This window comes from Myxocyprinus asiaticus, chromosome 19 (assembly GCF_019703515.2).
Source record: "Myxocyprinus asiaticus isolate MX2 ecotype Aquarium Trade chromosome 19, UBuf_Myxa_2, whole genome shotgun sequence".
In the NCBI taxonomy this organism is placed as follows: Eukaryota; Metazoa; Chordata; class Actinopteri; order Cypriniformes; family Catostomidae; genus Myxocyprinus; species Myxocyprinus asiaticus.
This window is the reverse complement of record NC_059362.1, coordinates 6,167,494-6,185,667: the sequence shown is the minus strand read 5'-3', so window position 1 is coordinate 6,185,667 and position 18,174 is coordinate 6,167,494. Positions and strand designations below refer to the sequence as shown.

The 18,174-nt window shown below is 35.7% G+C and overlaps 1 protein-coding gene across 4 annotated transcripts in view; it reads right to left on the bottom strand.

The window, feature by feature from the left end:
* LOC127409884 (tetratricopeptide repeat protein 13-like) overlaps nucleotides 1–18,174 on the bottom strand; it is a 120,864-nt gene that overhangs the window by 86,391 nt on the left and 16,299 nt on the right. For all 4 annotated transcript variants that reach the window (XR_007892050.1, XM_051644826.1, XM_051644827.1 and 1 more), the window contains exons 2-6: nucleotides 17,633–17,727; nucleotides 12,374–12,449; nucleotides 12,193–12,263; nucleotides 9,174–9,239; nucleotides 6,593–6,685 (exon numbers count right to left, since the gene is read on the bottom strand). Coding sequence is in view for 3 of the 4 variants with exons in the window: in XM_051644826.1 (XP_051500786.1) it covers nucleotides 6,593–6,685; nucleotides 9,174–9,239; nucleotides 12,193–12,263; nucleotides 12,374–12,449; nucleotides 17,633–17,727 (401 nt within the window). In the remaining variant the exon portion in view is untranslated. The remainder of the gene's footprint in view (nucleotides 1–6,592; nucleotides 6,686–9,173; nucleotides 9,240–12,192; nucleotides 12,264–12,373; nucleotides 12,450–17,632; nucleotides 17,728–18,174) is intronic.

Sequence of the window (18,174 nt, the reverse complement as noted above, 5' to 3'; positions counted from 1 at the left end):
ACCAGTGGGTCACGTGACCGCTCCCTGAAACAAAAAGTTTTTATGACATTTTGGTAGCATTAAAAACTATTTCATTCAAGAATGTTGAGCACCTACTGTTGTTATGTGCATATTAACACAGCGGTAAAACTTTAAATTCTCACACATGAGACTTGTTTGCAAAATCACCGCAAAGTGACACTTTTGGCACCATTGTTTAGTGTGAAGAGTTATTATGAGTAACATTGTTAACATTATTATTTGTATTGTATTTCACTGATTCTTGACATAATGGACAAAACATGTCCTACAAACAAAAGTCCTCTTTATGTTAAAAAACAAGAAATTCATAATAATAAAAATACTGAAAAAGTTAAAATTGAAGGAAATCTGTATACGCAGGGCATTTATTACTTATATTTTTAAATAATTTCATTATAATTTTTTTTAATGCATGCACTTGGAATCACATGTAACTTAACCTGTCCTCAGCAATGTCATAGTCACCTATAACTCAGAGTACCTTTTTCCCCACTTCCTGCTCATAGTAGATGCAACAGTAGGACATATGGTCTGGTCATTTTTATATATTTATATATTTCAAACAAACAATGTTTAAGTCTCTGTGGTCACAGCATCAACATGTCAAAACAGTCATCCCCTTGTGATAATTTCTGTTGATACTTGTAGAATAATTATGGCATTTAAGTTTAAAAATAAAATGGCTCCAGTTGGGACTAAACAGCTGTGTGGCCACAAGAAAGCCAACTTCAATTTGCTAGGGAGCATAAAGATTGGACTTTTCTCCAGAGCAATGGAAAAAAGTAATGTGGTCTGATGAGTCCAGATTTACCCTATACCAAAGCGATGGTTGTGTCAGGGTAAGAAGGGAATTGCCTGAAGTGATGCACCTGTCATGCATAGTGCCCACTGTACAAGCCTCTGGAGGCAGTATTATGATCTGGGGTCGCTTCAGTTGGTCACTAGGCTCAGCAATGTAATGTGGCAATAAAATGAAGTCAGCTGACTATTTGAATTAACTAAATTACCAGGTTATCCCATCAATGGATTTTTTTCTTCCTTAACGGCACGGGCATATTCCAATGCCAAGATTCATCAGGCTCAAATTGTGAAAGAGTGGTTCAGGGAGCATGAGGAATAATTTTCACACATGGAAAGTCTTTGGGATGTGCTGGAGAAGACTTTATGTTCAAATCTCCCGTCATCAATACAAGATCTCTGCCAAAAATTAATTCAACTCTGGATGGAAATAAATGTTGTGATGTTGCATAAGACTGTCAAAGTAATGCCACAACGAATGTGCACCATAATCAAAGCAAAAGGCGGTCCGACGAATATTAGAGTATGCAACTTATTTTTTTGCCCAGACAGTGTATGTGATATGCCTTTAAAGTTACAGAGTAACTATGGAGTAGAGAAAAGGTCAAGTTCTTTGAATAAACACATGTGGACTGATAGCATGGAGGCTGTGTGCTCAGGTCGCAGGTTTGAAATTCGCTTTGTCTTATACTATTGTTTGTTTCATGATTGATTCACAAAAAACCATTTAGTGCTGTGGCTGGTACTGACACTGTTCCTGCAAGATCATTGTTAGTCACATGGTCTTATTATACTGTATATAATTTATACATGGTATTTAATCTTGTATTTGTCACCATGATTGTTTTAGTAAAAGGTAAAATCATAAGAGATACAGTCATATAGTGCGGCAGCATTAATGATTACATGATAAAGTTTATGATTCAACTTTATTACATTATACAGTAGCGTGAGTGTAATTCACAATTGTGTGAAACATTATTGCTTTTTGTGACACTGTATTTCGCACGCTGCAGCCGAGCAAATCGAGACAATGAGCCATACTACGTGTGTAAATACCGGTCTACAATGGTGGGGGTTCCCTCTTACGTCACCCTCTGGTACACCCCAAACGTGGACGCGAGGGACAGTAGCTGATTTTTAAAATGTACGTGTTCTGGTGATTCGTTTGGACTGTTAATATCAATAAAACATAAAAAAAATAAAAAAACACAGATTCTTTTAAGCCCCTGCATAAGTCAACTGCGTCTTCATTCTTTTTTGTAAAAAATTATTTAGGTAATTGCAGCAGTTCATCAGTATGTTTTTGACTCTAAAATTGTGTTTTATTACTTTTATTTTTTATAAATATATTTTTTCTATTCATGTTGCTACTCTAATCGATCATGTTTGATCTTGCCTGGCAACATGTGAGTCCCTGCCACTGCTCTGAAATACAAATCCACTGGCACAAGACGCGGAGCAATCTGGTCTTAATAGATAGTGTGTAAATGTATTTCAAGTTTTAATTTGTGTTACATTCCAGGTTGGTCCTGATCCAAAGATCCGGGTGAAAATCTAAACAAGTCTGTAACCCTAATGTCTTTTGGAAAAGGAATGTCACACCCCCAACACAGAAGCTTTTTCAGCTCAAACAAAAAGATCTAAAGAGCTCCCTCCCCCCGTTAAGGTGTGAATGGGTGGTTAAAACTGATAAAAAAAAAAAATACAAAAAACTATAGAAAAATGTCAATACAGTCCCCAAAAAATTCACTAAAATGTATTACAGGAAATTGTTTAACATGTCTCACACGTTTAACCTGTCTCCACAAAACCCTTTAAAATATTTTGTTCATTTTAAATCTTTACCGGTCAAGCCCCTCCGATCACCGTGAGAACCATGTTTACTTTCAGTTAAAACTCACTACCTTTAGACATTTTATTTCCAAGGTTAAAATACTTTGTAAATATTTATTAAAAACAAGTGTGTCTTTGATGACATAAAATGAGGATGAAAGAGTGGGATCGGGAAAAAAATAATTGAAACACGGATCTGTCCTGACGTCCTCTACAGAAACAGTAACCATAGTAATAAAATAATTGTAACCACAAAATTAAACATGGTTACTATATTAACACCATATACAGTTGAAGTCAGAAGTTTACAAACACCTTAGCCAAATACATTTAAACACAGTTTTTCACAATTCCTGACATTTAATCTTAGAAAACATTCCCTGTCAGTTAGGATCACTACTTTATTTTAAGAATGTGAAATGTCAGAATAATAGTAGGGAGAATGAATTATTTCAGCTTTTATTTCTTTCATCACATTCCCAGTAGATCAGAAGTTTACACACTTTGTTAGTATTTGATACCATTGCCTTTAAATTGTTTAACTTGTTCAAACGTTTTGGGTAGCCTTCCACAAGCTTCTCACAATAAGTTGCTGGAATTTTGGCCCATTCCTCCAGACAGAACTGGTGTAACTGAGTCAGGTTTGTAGGCCTCCTTGGTCGCACACGCTTGTGGCTTCTTCCTTGCTGAGCAGCCTTTCAGGTTATGTCGATATAGGACTCGTTTTATTGTGGATATAGTATATACTTGTCTACCTGTTTCCTCCGGCATCTTCACAAGGTCCTTTACTGTTGGGATTGATTTGCACTTTTCGCACCAAACTACGTTCATCTCTAAGAGACAGAATGTGTCTCCTTCCTGAGCAGTATTATGGCTGCATGGTCCCATGGTGTTTATATATGCGTACTATTGTCTGTACAGATGAACTTGGTACCTTCGGGCGTTTGGAAATTGCTCCCAAGGATGAACCAGACTTGTGGAGGTCCACAATTTTTTTCTGAGGTCTTGGCTGATTTCTTTAGATTTTCCCATGATGTCAAGCAAAGAGGCACTAAGCTTGAAGGTAGGCCTTAAAATACATCCACAGGTACACCTCAAATTGACTCCAATCAGAAGCTAATTGCCTAAAGGCTTGACATAATTTTCTGGAATTTCCAAGCTGCTTAAAGGCACAGTTAACTTAGTGTATGTAAACTTCTAACCCACTGGAATTGTGATATAGTCAATTAAAAGTGAAATAATCTGTCTGTAAACAACTGTTGGAAAAATTACTCGTGTCATGCACAAAGTAGATGTCCTAAAAGACATCCCAAAACTATAGTTTACTAATATGAAATCAGTGGAGTGTTTAAAAAATGAGTTTGTATGACTTCAAGGTAAACTTCTGACTTCAACTGTGTGTGTGTGTGTGTGTGTATATATATATATATACACACACACACACACACACACACACACACACACACATACACTACCAGTCAAAAGTTTTGAAACACTTGACTGAAATGTTTCTCATGATCTTAAAAATCTTTTGATCTGAAGGCGTATGCTTAAATGTTTGAAAATAGTTTTGTAGACAAAAATATAATTGTGCCAACATATTAATTTATTTAATTATAAAACTAAAATTTAATAAAAAAAAAAAAAGTTTTTGAAATTGATGACTTGGACCAAATAATAAAGAAAAGCAGCCAATAAGTGCCCAACATACAGTGCATCCGGAAAGTATTCGCAGCGCTTCACTTTTTCCACATTTTGTTATGTTACAGCCTTACTCCAAAATGGATTAAATTCGTTATTTTCCTCAAAATTCTACAAACAATACCCCATAATGACAACATGAAAGAAGTTTGTTTGAAATCTTTGCAAATTTATTAAAAATAAAAAACGAAAAAAATCACATGTACATAAGTATTCACAGCCTTTGCTCAATACTTTGTTGAAGCACCTTTGGCACCAATTACAGCCTCAAGTCTTTTTGAGTATGATGCTACAAGCTTGGCACACCTATTTTTGGGCAGTTTCTCCCATTCTTCTTTGCAGGACCTCTCAAGCTCCATCAGGTTGGATGGGGGGCATCAGTGCACAGCCATTTTCAGATCTCTCCAGAGATGTTCAATCGGGTTCAGGTCTGGGCTCTGGGTGGGCCACTCAAGGACATTCACAGAGTTGTCCCAGAGCCACTCCTTTGTTATCTTGGCTGTGTGCTTAGGGTCGTTGTCCTGTTGGAAGATGAACCTTCGCCCCAGTCTGAGGTCCAGAGCGCTCTGGAGCAGGTTTTCATCAAGGATGTCTCTGTACATTGCTGCATTCATCTTTCCCTCTCCCAGTTCCTGCTGCTGAAAAACATCCCCACAGCATGATGCTGCCACCACCATGCTTCACTGTAGGGATGGTATTGGCCAGGTGATGAGCGGTGCCTGGTTTCCTCCAGACATGATGCTTGCCATTCAGGCCAAAAGTTCAATCTTTGTTTCATCAGAGCAGAGAATTTTGTTTCTCATGGTCTGAGAATACTTCAGGTGCCTTTTGGCAAACTCCAGGCGGGCTGTCATGTGCCTTTTACTGAGGAGTGGCTTCCGGCTGCCACTCTACCATACAGGCCTGATTGGTGGAGTGCTGCAGAGATGGTTGTTCTTCTGGAAGGTTCTCCTCTCTCCACAGAGAAACGCTGGAGCTCTGTCAGAGTGACCATCAGGTTCTTGGTCACCTCCCTGACTAAGGCCCTTCTCCCCCGATCGCTCAGTTTGGCTGGACTGCCAGCTCTAGGAAGAGTCCTGGTGGTTCCAAACTTCTTCCATTTACGGATGATGGAGGCCACTGTGCTCATTGGGACCTTCAATGCTGCAGAAATGTTTCTGTACCCTTCCCCAGATCTGTGCCTCGATACAATTCTGTCTCGTAGGTCTACAGACAATTCCTTGGATTTCATGGCTTGGTTTGTGCTCTGACATGTACTGTTAGCTGTGGGACCTTATATAGACAGGTGTGTGCCTTTCCAAATCATGTCCAATCAACTGAATTTACCACAGGTGGACTCCAATCAAGTTGTAGAAACATCTCAAGGATGATCAGTGGAAACAGGATGCACCTGAGCTCAATTTTGAGTGTCATGGCAAAGGCTGTGAATACTTCTGTACATGTAATTGTTTTTTCGTTCTTGATTTTTAATAAATTTGCAAAGGTTTCAAACAAACTTCTTTCACGTTGTCATTATGGGGTATTGTTTGTAGAATTTTGAGGAAAATAATGAATTTAATCCATTTTGGAATAAGGCTGTAACATAACAAAATGTGGAAAATGTGAATACTTTCCAGATACACTGTAGATGGGAACTCCTTCAATACTGTTTAAAAAGCAGGGTCCCAGGGAGATACCTCAAGAAGTTGGTTGAGAAAATGTCAAGAGTACATGTCTGCAAATTCTAGGCAAAGGGTGACTACTTATTGTCTTATTGTGTATTTCTATATATACTTATATTTTCTATTCGCTTTTTATTTTTATTCAAGTTTTTTATGATCTCTGTCTTGTTGTATTATTGGTGTACTGGAAGCTTCTGTCACCAAGACACATTCCTTGTATGTGTCTTGTAATGTCATAAAATTACCCATGTAGATTTTTGCCAATTACCCCTAATCTGCTTTGCATGTAAACCCCTTTACCAGCATCCTTACCGGCATATCCCATGTGTGTGAATGTTGTGTGCATTACTGTTTACGGTTTAACGTCAAAATCAGAGAATAAGCAGATGATTTCAAATCTCATGTAAACCTGGTTTTCTTGCATTGTAAGATTTTTGAATAAGCTGATCTTTGATTATTATCAGCGTATTGGTGTGCATGTAAAAGTACTCAATGACTCTGTTTCTTTCTAAATAAAATATCTGTTTGTCATGTTGATCAAAGGCTTTCGCTGGTGTGATGTCAAGGATTCTCACCTCTGCTCTCTGCTCATACACCTCCGGTCTGTTGGGCTCCAAAGTGATGACTCGACTCAACTCATACAGAGCTAAGTCTGCATTTTTAATGTCCTTCAGAGAGACAGAAAGAGAATCACTTTTATTTGTATGTCCATCTAAATTCATCCATCAATTAGCAGTGTTGATATATTTAGCAGTGTTTCACTATTCCTATTGCTTGTGCTGATGGTTAGGTATCGAGCTAATTTAGTGCCAAAACTAAACAACAAATAGAACGTTTTGCAAACAAACACAATCTGCTTTGCAAAGAAAACTTGACTCTCGAACAAATGAGAGAAAATGAAGGGTAGTTGTCGTGTACAAATGGCTTAACAAACAAATGCGCCGTGTTTTACAAATATAAAAAAAAAATTCCATATGAGCACACATCATATTTCACAAATAAATACAAACTATTCTACACATTTTACACCATCACTGAACAAATCCATACCACTTGTGAGTCACATGACTTTTGGCACAATTTTTTTAACCACCATCTTGATTTTCTCACAAATGCATCAATGCAGATTTTCTTACAAATGGGCAAAGCAAACCCCTTTCAAAACAGTAGATGGCGCAATGCTGCCACAAACTTAAACAACTTTTTAAAAACTAATTTTCTAGTAAAAACGAGATCCTTTCTAGTAATAATATTATGTCACAAATAACTATAATTTTTAAATAAAAAAAAAACATTTCTAATAAAAACTGAATCTTGTAAAAAAGTTTTTGTTTTGTAATAACATGATAAAAATTTGATAATTATGTCATCCTTTGTCATTTTAACTAGATGATTTTGGCTTGACAATTAATTTACAGCTTATTAATGTGCTTCATTCACTTATGTCCATGGTACACTTGCTTCATTACAGTAGCTGTCTTGTCCAAAGGTGCTGAACTACAGCTGAATCTTTTACCAACATGTCCAGGAGTTTGTCTCCTCAACACGAATATAATGTTGAAAATAATGCTGCCAAATATGGAAATTGAACATCATCTTGTATGGTCCTTATTAAAGTTATTAAACTTTTATTTAATAAAAGAAACAATTATGGCTTCGAAACTTGTCTTTACCATATGTCTTGATGCTCAGCTTCATTGGGATTAATAAAATGTATTATTTAATCGTTATAATGGGCTCTGCAGTGACCACTCCTTTTGTTGGGAATAGATACACACAGAAAAGGAGTACAATGACGGGCCTCAGCATTGTATTGAACAACTCCATATACTGTAGAGACACTTTGTACATTAATTGATCAATTGGTTTCAGTACTTAGCACTCTGTATTGTAAAACGATGAACAACGTACGATGATCTTAAAAGGATGCAGTGTTAAAGTTGCAAAAGTTGCAATGCTATCAGGAAAACCAGCCTTAGATTTAAAACTATTAAAATTGCTTTATGGTTTAAGTGAGGTTAAAGTATAAAGAGATCAGTTAAATTATCAATAATATGATGATCACAAACGCTGTTCCTGTTGGTTGATATCATTTCCGGTTACTCCATACTGAGCAGCAAGTGTACCATGGACATAAGTGAATAAAGCACATTAATAAGCTGTCAATTCATTGTCAAATCAAAATCATCTAGTTAAAATGACAAAGGATATTTCTCTTGTTTTTATCTCGTTATAACTAGAACATTTCTTGTTTTTACCAGATCAGATGTGTTTTTTACTAGAAAATGTTTTTATTTAAGGAATAATTCTTTATTTGTCATTCTCGTGGATCTCATTTTTACTATAAAATGAGTAATTTACCACATAATATCTAATAATAACGACATGAAAGAAAACATTAAGTTTGTGGCAGCACCGTGTCATCTACTGTTTTGAAAGAGGATTGTTCAGTCCATTTGTGAGAAAATCAGCATTGATGCATTTGTTAGAAAATCAAGACGTTGTTGAGAAAATTGTGCCAAAAGTCACATGACTCACTAGTGGTATGGATTTGTTCAGTGATGTGTAGAATTTGTAGAATAGATTGTATTTATTTGTGAAATATGATCATGCTCATATGGAACTAATTTTTTATATTTGTAAAACACAACGCATTTGTTTGGCCAGTGGTGCACAACAACTACCTTTCATTTTCTCTCAAATGTCACTTTGTATTTGCAAATCGCAATTGTTTGAAAATCGAGAATTTCTTTGCAAAGCAAATTGTGTTTGCTTGCAAAACATTCTATTTGTTTGTTTAGTTTTGACACTACATTAGTTAAATAGTTAAAGATTTGAACAAACATCTAACCCTAAGTATTAAAATTCTGCACAACACCATTTTTGCTATGGACAAAAAGTGCTTTTACTTCAAGCACTCAGACTTATAATTTTCTCCTGGTGGTTGATAAAATGGGGCACAGAAAATCCCACAGAATCAAATTGAATGAGGATCTAGACACCAGAATATCAAGCCAAGTACCACTCACATTTTCTTCATAAAATTAAAAAATCTAGTACTGTTTATTGCTGACCACTGCTTTACAGTAATTAATCACATTTATTTTGTTATAGCAGGTACAGTAAATACACATAAAACCCTTTATAATCACATACCTGTAGACTTTCTTTGCCATACGCTATTCCCCGCCCATAGATGGCACTGACCAGCTCAGGATCTCCCTGGAGGGAAAGAGCACAGTACTTGTAATGGTGCTTACAACATGGCCACTATTAACTACATAACAGTTTCTCTCTTAACTAAGCTTCTCCCCTCCTGAAACACCACTGGCAACCTCTTTTGAGGTAGCTTTATATTGGCAAGATTTTAGAAAGGCTGCATTACCTAAAACTGCAGCCTTAAATAATGCCTAAATATCTGTTTGGCAGTTAGTTAACATTATCCAATAGCCTGCATGGCCTAACACCTGTGGCACATAGCACACCGAAGCAGCACATCAGGACAACTTTAGCAGCAAACAAAGCTTGTGCTTCTATACCAGCAGCATTTCTGCCTCAGAAACTGCTGCGCTCTAACAAAAAAAGTTATAAAATGGTTATCAGGAGTGAGCTATAAGTATTACAAACTTGATCATCATGAAATCTTATTTAAATGATGCTGGCTTAACCTAACGTAGTATTTTAAAATGTTTTCATGTAGTGACATAATAAGCTCCGATCCTTACACACATTGAGTCTTTGAATGATGTTTTGCACAATCGAGGACAGTTTGATCACTCGGTTTGGCTCGATCACTCTTAATAATATAGCTTAATAATATAGTCAGAAATAAGTAATTTTATTACACCACTGAACAGCGATATCTCTTTGTTCAAACACCAGCCAAAATGTTATGTGTTGAGTACTTTCCTTAAAAAAGGATGCACTCCCAAAAATGTTAATTTACCATCTGAAACAAAAGCAGAGGTAACTGCATTCTATGCTTTTCCTTTTTTTAAATTAAACCTTATAAACAGTACGTTGAGGGTCATAGAGCACTTCATTTCACCACAGTCAATCTCTTATTGTGAATACAAGACTGAGGTAAGTTCTGAATTTACCAAACACTTGGGCTGTCGTGTATATTTGTTTACCACAGCTTTTAGAACTCGGCTGTAAGCCTGTAGACCTGCTCTCTATTTAATAGTATAAAATAGGCAGTTTTATTTTGTTTGTTTAAGCCAATGACTTTTAGTATAATGTAGTTTTAAATGATAAAACCGTACTCCTGCTATATAATTTAAACAATTCCTTTTGTATTTGTTATTTTTCTTTTTTTCCCCTATGTGCTCTAATTAATACATCACATCACTAGACAACAAATATATGCTTATTCGTTGAAATTTGTAATTTTACGTGTCAACTTTTTTGTGTTCATAAACAGTGGCAAAAATAGACTCTGCACTGAAACGACGCTTCTGCCATGCTCTGCCGCGCTGCTTCTGCTTCCAATGTTTACATGGGCACCATAGAAAAATATGCGCTGCTTCTGCTCTGCTTTGGCGTGCAGTGTGAAACAGGCATAAATGTTGACATCAAGCGAAAAGGAAAGTCGTTTCAGAGTCAGAGCAAGTTTTTCAATTTTTATAAGATTATATGAGACTTCTTTCTTTGAAAAAACACATACTGATGAATCACACATATTAAAACCAGGAATATCTATTAAAGGACTAATTCACCCAAAAATGAAAATCCTGTCGTTATTTACTCACCCTCACGTCCTTCCAAACCCGCATGCCATTATTTTTTCTGTAAAAACCAGGTAGCATCGTTGCTCTCTATGTTCCCTTACCAGAAATGCTGTCAGGCCTTCTGAAGTCTTTCAAATATTTAGAAGATAGACAAAAATCTAAAATTATTAAGTCAAAGTCTTGTTTTCTCTTTAGAAGATATGCTGTTTGTAATAGCTTTCATTCAGATATTAAATATCTGAGTTTTTAAAATAAACATCATGTATTTTATTTATTATGTAATTTATCTTTAACAATAACACTGTATGCTTTAATATTTACCATGATGTTGTTGATTAATATCAGCTGCGTTTAAGTGTGCAACCTTGTAATCGTGTTGCAGGTAACTGAGTCATAAGTGTCCCAATGTTAAGTGGATCAACACCCTTTCCAGTGCCTGAATTCGTGCTAACGATATACCGATTGACGACATAGGGATTATTTTTTTCTCTATTGTGTTCCTTTTTGGAGCTTGATAGCCCTTGGTAACAGTTGTGCTCAAACGTTTGTATACCCTGGCAGAAATTGTGAAATTTTGGCATTGATTTAGAAAATATGACTGATCATGCAAAAAAAAACTGTCTTTTATTTAAGGATAGTGATCATATGAAGCCATTTATCATCACATAGTTGTTTGGCTACTTTTTAAATCATAATGATAACAGAAATCACCCAAATGGCCCTGATCAAAAGTTTACATACCCTTGAATGTTTGGCCTTGTTACAGACACACAAGGTGACACACACGTTTAAATGGCAATTAAAGGTTAATTTCCAACACCTGTGGCTTTTTAAATTGCAATTAGTGTTTGTGTATAAATAGTCAATGAGTTTGTTAGCTCTCACATGGATGCACTGAGCAGGCTAGATACTGAGCCATGGGGCGCAGAAAAGAACTGTCAAAAGACCTGTGTAACAAGGTAATGGAACTTTATAAAGATGGAAAAGGATATAAAAAGATATCCAAAGCCTTGAAAATGCCAGCCAGTACTGTTCAATCACTTATTAAGAAGTGGAAAATTCGGGGATCTCTTGATACCAAGCCAAGGTCAGGTAGACCAAGAAAGATTTCAGCCAAAACTGCCAGAAGAATTGTTCGGGATACAAAGAAAAACCCACAGGTAACCTCAGGAGAAATACAGGCTGCCATGATCAGTAACATTTTCAAAATCAATGCCAAAATTTCACAATTTCTGCCAGGGTATGCAAACTTTTGAGCACAACTGCGCATAATAAGAACATATGGGTTTGGAACAATATAAAGGTGAGGAAATAATGACAAAAAATGTCATTTTTGGGTGAATATTGCTTTAAGAAAGTAAATAGTGTCTGTTTTTCTTTCATGTTGACCTTTATGCCAAATTTAGTTAACATTATGTCGACTTCTAAATCACAATCAAACTGACCTGTAGCAGCAAGGAGAAGTGTTTGATAGCTTCATCATAGAGGCCATTTCCAATGAGAACATATCCTATGGCTGAAATAAAAAATATACCAACATTAGCAGGTTACATTACATCAAAACAAGACATGTGGACAAGACACACTGACCAAGATCAGACAATCATAAATACAATTGCCACTTACCAAGTTCTTCATTGGTATTTTGGTTATCCACAGCAAATGGAAACCGACGCTGTTCGACAAATAACTTCGCCTGATTCTTTTGTACCGGAAAGAGAGAGAGAGAGAAAGAAAAAACAAATGTCAGGAACTCTGTCAACCGCATATGATCTCTCAAAACCGCCAGAGGTTTCCAAAACAATGCATGGAAATCCATAATTACAGAAGATGAGATTGATGTCCTGGAGGGGAAGTGTTTTGGTTTTGGCTAGACACTATTATTGATGTAACCTGTCTTTTAACATAACATAAGCTCAAGCGTGCAGATGCCTGTTGCACGAAGCCGGTTCCAGTGGCATCCAAGGTAAATTAGAGTTTAGTTTAAGCAAACTCTGTTTTTTTGGTCTCAAGAAGGTGGGTCAGTTTTTACCGGTGTTCATCATCAAAGCAATTTACGATGCATGGCTAACCTGCTCTGCAGCTGGTTTTATTCTGGGTTACAGGTCACAAACAGATAATGAACCAATCAGCTGTGAGTAGTGATATCTCTGATGCAATAAATTCACTCCCCCTTATCTGTCGCTCTAAATTAAATAACACTTCAAAGGGGTATGTATGTATTTAATGAATTTAGATTTATATATTAAGATTAAATATGTTAGACCTATATATTAGCATAGTAATCAACTTATGCACCAGAGAAACTAGCGTGCAGCCATCCTGAAAATTTGTCTCTGAACTTCCGTTCTAACGGTTCTATATAGATTGCTAGGGTGCTGATGTCAAAGTGTAATTAGCTAGCTAAATGGATTTACTGGTTATAGAGTTGTCAGAAGCTATCATGAGTATATTAAAGTGTTCAGGGGATGTCATAACAATTGGAAGCAGAGCAGGGAGATTTTAAAACAAGAGTATTTTATTCATAAATACACAAGATCCTACCTTCAAGCTGTGGACATACTAATGTGCCTCTGTGCTCATGAAAGTTCAAGAGACAACACAAAGTCATTTAAAATATCTCATATGACACCTCTGACCATCTTCTCATGTCATTCACCCATCACGTTATAGGTCAGGTAAGCAGGTATTTTGAGTGTTAAACCGGGACGGGGGAGGGGTGTAACTATTTATACACACACACACACCACACATACACATGTGAAAGTGTATTATTTATTTTATATTCCATTTACAACAATTTTAATCACATTTAAGCCTCTAAAAAAATGTAGGGTGACAAATTAATTTAAATAAGTACAACTGTAATCTTTAATGTTGCTTATGTTTAAACTTGCATGTGTAATAATACAAGCTATCACTGCTGGACATTTCATATCAACTATGTTCTTATTGTTAACCTATATAAATTCAATTACACATTATATTCATTTATTTTTTCCAGCAGTCACATCAAACTTTTGCGGCAGCAGCAGTTTCTTCATGCTGTGTAAATGTTCAAATTCTTCATACTTTCATAATGATCTCTTGATCTTCAGTGGAGATGTAAATCACACTGAATTTCTGGCGAGAAGTAAATCGCCACAGCTTTCTACAAGCTTGTCGCATTGGCTGTTAAATGGCAAACGTCACTCATTCATGTGCACATTCTTCAGGGTTAGGCATGACCTCAGAATCAAACTCTGAGCTAACAGAGAACATTAATAAGAAGAGTCTTGAGATTGCTGAACCCGATTTAAACTGGTTTTGCTAACCTGAAACTTACTCCGAATCTCTGAATTTTTTCAACTAGCTTCATGCAACAGGCCTCAGGTGTTCACAGAGCACAACACAGACTTTTTCAGTTTTTTTCCAATATTTTTGAAAAGTATTATCAAGCATTTTTGACAATTCATGTTCTCCATAGGGATTTCAAAAGATTCTTCAATAAAGATTTCTAAGCCTTGAACAAAAACAACCACCTCAGAGATCATTTTACAAACTTTTAATTTAAGCAAAAAATAACAATTGAAGGACCTACTCATCCCATTAAGCACTGCAAATGAAAAAATGAAAAAAATTGTAAAATGTAAAACTATTGACTTCTTGTCATTGATTATATAAAAACAAAACTTTGTCATGTTTATAGCTAAATATTCCAATATATAAGTACTTTGAAAATGTAGTGTCACTGCTGAGCTCTTTTGCTGGGATTTTATTTTACATCTCCATGGTAATAGCGGATTGGTGGATCGCTCTTCATGAATATAGGTAGTGTAGTTCTTCACATGGAATTTGGCGATTAAACATGATTTTTTTTTTTTTTTTTGTGTAAATGAAGTTTAAATCACACAGACTTGTGGCTTCTGCATAAGCCAACATCATCAATTAACATACTGGAGCTCCGTTCTGAAAGGTTTATATGCAGAGGTGGCTAGTAACGCACTACATTTACTCCATTACATTTACTTGAGAAATTTTTTGGAAATTTCCTTTTACTTCGTTACATTTGGCAACATTCCTGTCGCTACGTTAATGCTTTTAAATCAATAAATGTTAATACATTAATGATTTGTTTATAGATTTTTTAATGGGACTTTTACGATTTTTTTTTAATGGGAACTTTAAAGCTAACTTTTCACTCAAGTCCAGCAAGGCAGCAGCAGCAAGAACTCCAAACAAACACTTTCTTCACTCCACACAGTGAAAAAGCATAATTAAGTTGCGCAATGTCTTCATTGCAAAACAAAGAAGATATTTCTGCATACAAAATTGCAGATCCAACTTGAGAAAACATATTGCGGTAAGTTGTGGTGATAATGAAATGGGCTTGTTTTCATGGTGATGGTCCATTTCAGGGTGATTCTGTAACTATGGGCTCTTTTTAAGTGTACATTTTCTTATAACAGCACTGCAATAAATCAGTGCATATAAATCCATATAAACGTTGGCATTATGTGTAAATGCCTTTTGCTCTGCTGATTGAGTTCTTGATTAATGCAGTGCGTTTTTCTTAAGGAGAACAGAGAACAAGCTCTGAACTGAAATAAGCCTAAATGTGCTTTTAAACACAGAGATAAGGTGAAATTTAACTTTTTGGTGTATAAAATTAATCTGTAAACGCAGATTACACTGAACTAAGAATCCATGGAGGGCTTTAAAATGTTATGAAATAGCGACAGTAGACATTAATAATGCCATGATCTTGCTTCTGTTCATAATTTAGAATATAAAATATAATATATAATACTATAGTTGAGCCTGTGAGACACTGTTTACATTTTTTACTGTAATAATTACAAGGAACGTTTCTAAACTTTTCTTCTAATCGTCAGACCTGACCAAATCTGTCAAGCTTCCTTAAAGTGATAGTTCATCCATAAATTAATATTCTGTGTAGGGCTGCTAGCATCACCGTGACAACTGTCCCACCACGGTGGTACAGTGGCACCACGGTGTCATATATATTAACTTACATCAGGGATGCAAACTCATGAGAGGTGAAAAAAGTGAGAAAGTCATAGGAGGTGTTCCAGATGTATATTTTCAATTGATGTCTGTTGTATTTAAAGATTTCTGTTTTGTGTGTTTAGGCTTAAATTAACAATTTCAATTCATTTTAATAAGGAACATTTTGAAAATGTTACTAAATAATTTGGGCATATTAGCTTCAGAAAATTTGACTTTATCTGAAAGGTGAGTAGTTTGCATCCCTGTTACATAAAAGACCTTGCAAAAACTGTAATTTAATGAATACAGTAAAGTATTAGATACTTAGTAACAATGTTGTGGATTCTTCAGCCTAGGGATGTATTAATTTTTTTTTTAGAGACTTCTTGATTTTGCGCTACATAGCACATTGCTATTCACAATGTGAGAAGAACGTGAAAGAAAGGGCTCGCACCCATTTATGTGCTCTACCTAAAAGTCAAGCTCCGTTGTGCATTCGCTTCACTGAATCATTGCAGATCTAAGTTGTAATATTCTATTTATACTCTTGACTGCTGATTAATCTCTTACATACATACAGTTGAAGTCAGAAGTTTACATACACTCAGGTTTAAGTGTTTAAAACTCATTTTTTAACCACTCCACAGATTTAATATTAGCAAACTATAGCTCTGGCAAGTCATTTAGGACATCTACTTTGTGCATTACATGAGTATTTTTTCTAACAAAAAAGACTGCTTGGAAAATATAGACAAACCATATATTGTTGTAATTATTTATTTACTTACTACATGTTCCATCAGTCAAAATGATATTTATATGCTTTATGTGGAAGTTACAAAGATAATATGGCATGGTATGCGGAAGTCACTGTCATGTGGCCTGTGAGGTATGCATGATGTGATAACATCTAATGTCCATTATTTGGCATATGGACATTAGGAGACATAACAGCAGCCTTCCCACTCTGGATGCACGTAACTTGCACAATATGAGAGTATTAAAGAGTATTGGATGTATTTTGTATTATTTTGTATAGTATTTTGGATTTTGTTTACTGAAGCCTGGTAAAAGCAAATCAATAGGAGTTTAAACAATTGAACTGGTAGGGGCATCTTTATTATGTTTTAATTTTCATAACTGTAATTTTTTTGATATGTTGACACAAATAGAAAAATTACTCTAACGGTAACAATTACATATAAAACTGTGGCAAAATATCACAGCTGGAGTGCATCTGTCTAATGATGTATAGGTTATCACGATTAAATAAGAAGTGTATGGCTGGGCAAAAGCTGTAGGCGATCTTTGTGTGACTATAATCCCCCCAAGTCTTTGACTCTACCATCCCCCTTGACAAATTTTTTACGAATTGACCACTGGTAGTGACTGACAGAGTTTTACATTGTTTGATTGCTTTACCTGTGTTGTTGATGGGCTAAGTAAAAGTGACAGCCAACAACTCCTATCTCTTTATCAAGCATCTTCTTTACACATAACACATATGATTTTTGGAGTTGCAGTATTTATCACAACAATGACCATACGGCACAAGTCTAAAGAAAATGCTCTTTTGCTCTCCCTCAAATACAAGCGGACAGAGAGAGAAGCCGCTTATATCCCGTGAAGATGAATGAAATGAAAACTCGTGCAAGTTTCAAATGCTTCTCTATCTTATTTTTTATTTTGTTTTTTGCTATTTTTATCTGTCAAAATGACAGAAAACATTTGGGATAATCTGTAAAAAATAAAAATAAAAATCGCAGATGACAGTGGTTGAGAAAGTGATCTCTTGTTCACACACACACGTACAAGTACTTACCCCACCAGTATCGGCCTGTTACGAGTACTACAGAGAAGTATGGATGCATCTCTAGTAAAACAAATTACACTTACAAGGATTTTCTCTGCATTGAGTGAGAAGATGGACTCGCAGGGCAGGTTACTCCCCTTTTCACAGTCCGGATCTTCTAGCTGCAGGATAGATGACTCTGAGTGGCCAAAAAGAAACATTAAACAAGAATCAATGAATGTGATGAATTGAACAATGACTGTGGATAACTGAATAAGTGGCTTCCGAGTAAGATTTGTTTTTTAAATGTGCCTTACAATATACTACCTATCTATTAGAATCTGATTCTTTAAGTTTTTCTCAGCTGGTGGGTTGCAGGTCTGTTCTCACAGGGGCTTGGACTGCAAATAATAAAACTTAAATCTAAATCTAACTCTAAAATTGTGCATAGTTAGGATAGCAAAATAAACAATCTCATCAACTTTTAAAAGGAGAAAAAGCTTCCCATCTCTTTTGTAGGACAGATTGTGTGACATGCCCTCATCATTGAAGATTATTAATAAAACCACCCAGAGCAAAATAATAAATAAAATAATGATAATAAGACTGAGACTGTATTAAATAAAGGTTCACTGGCAACGAGGAT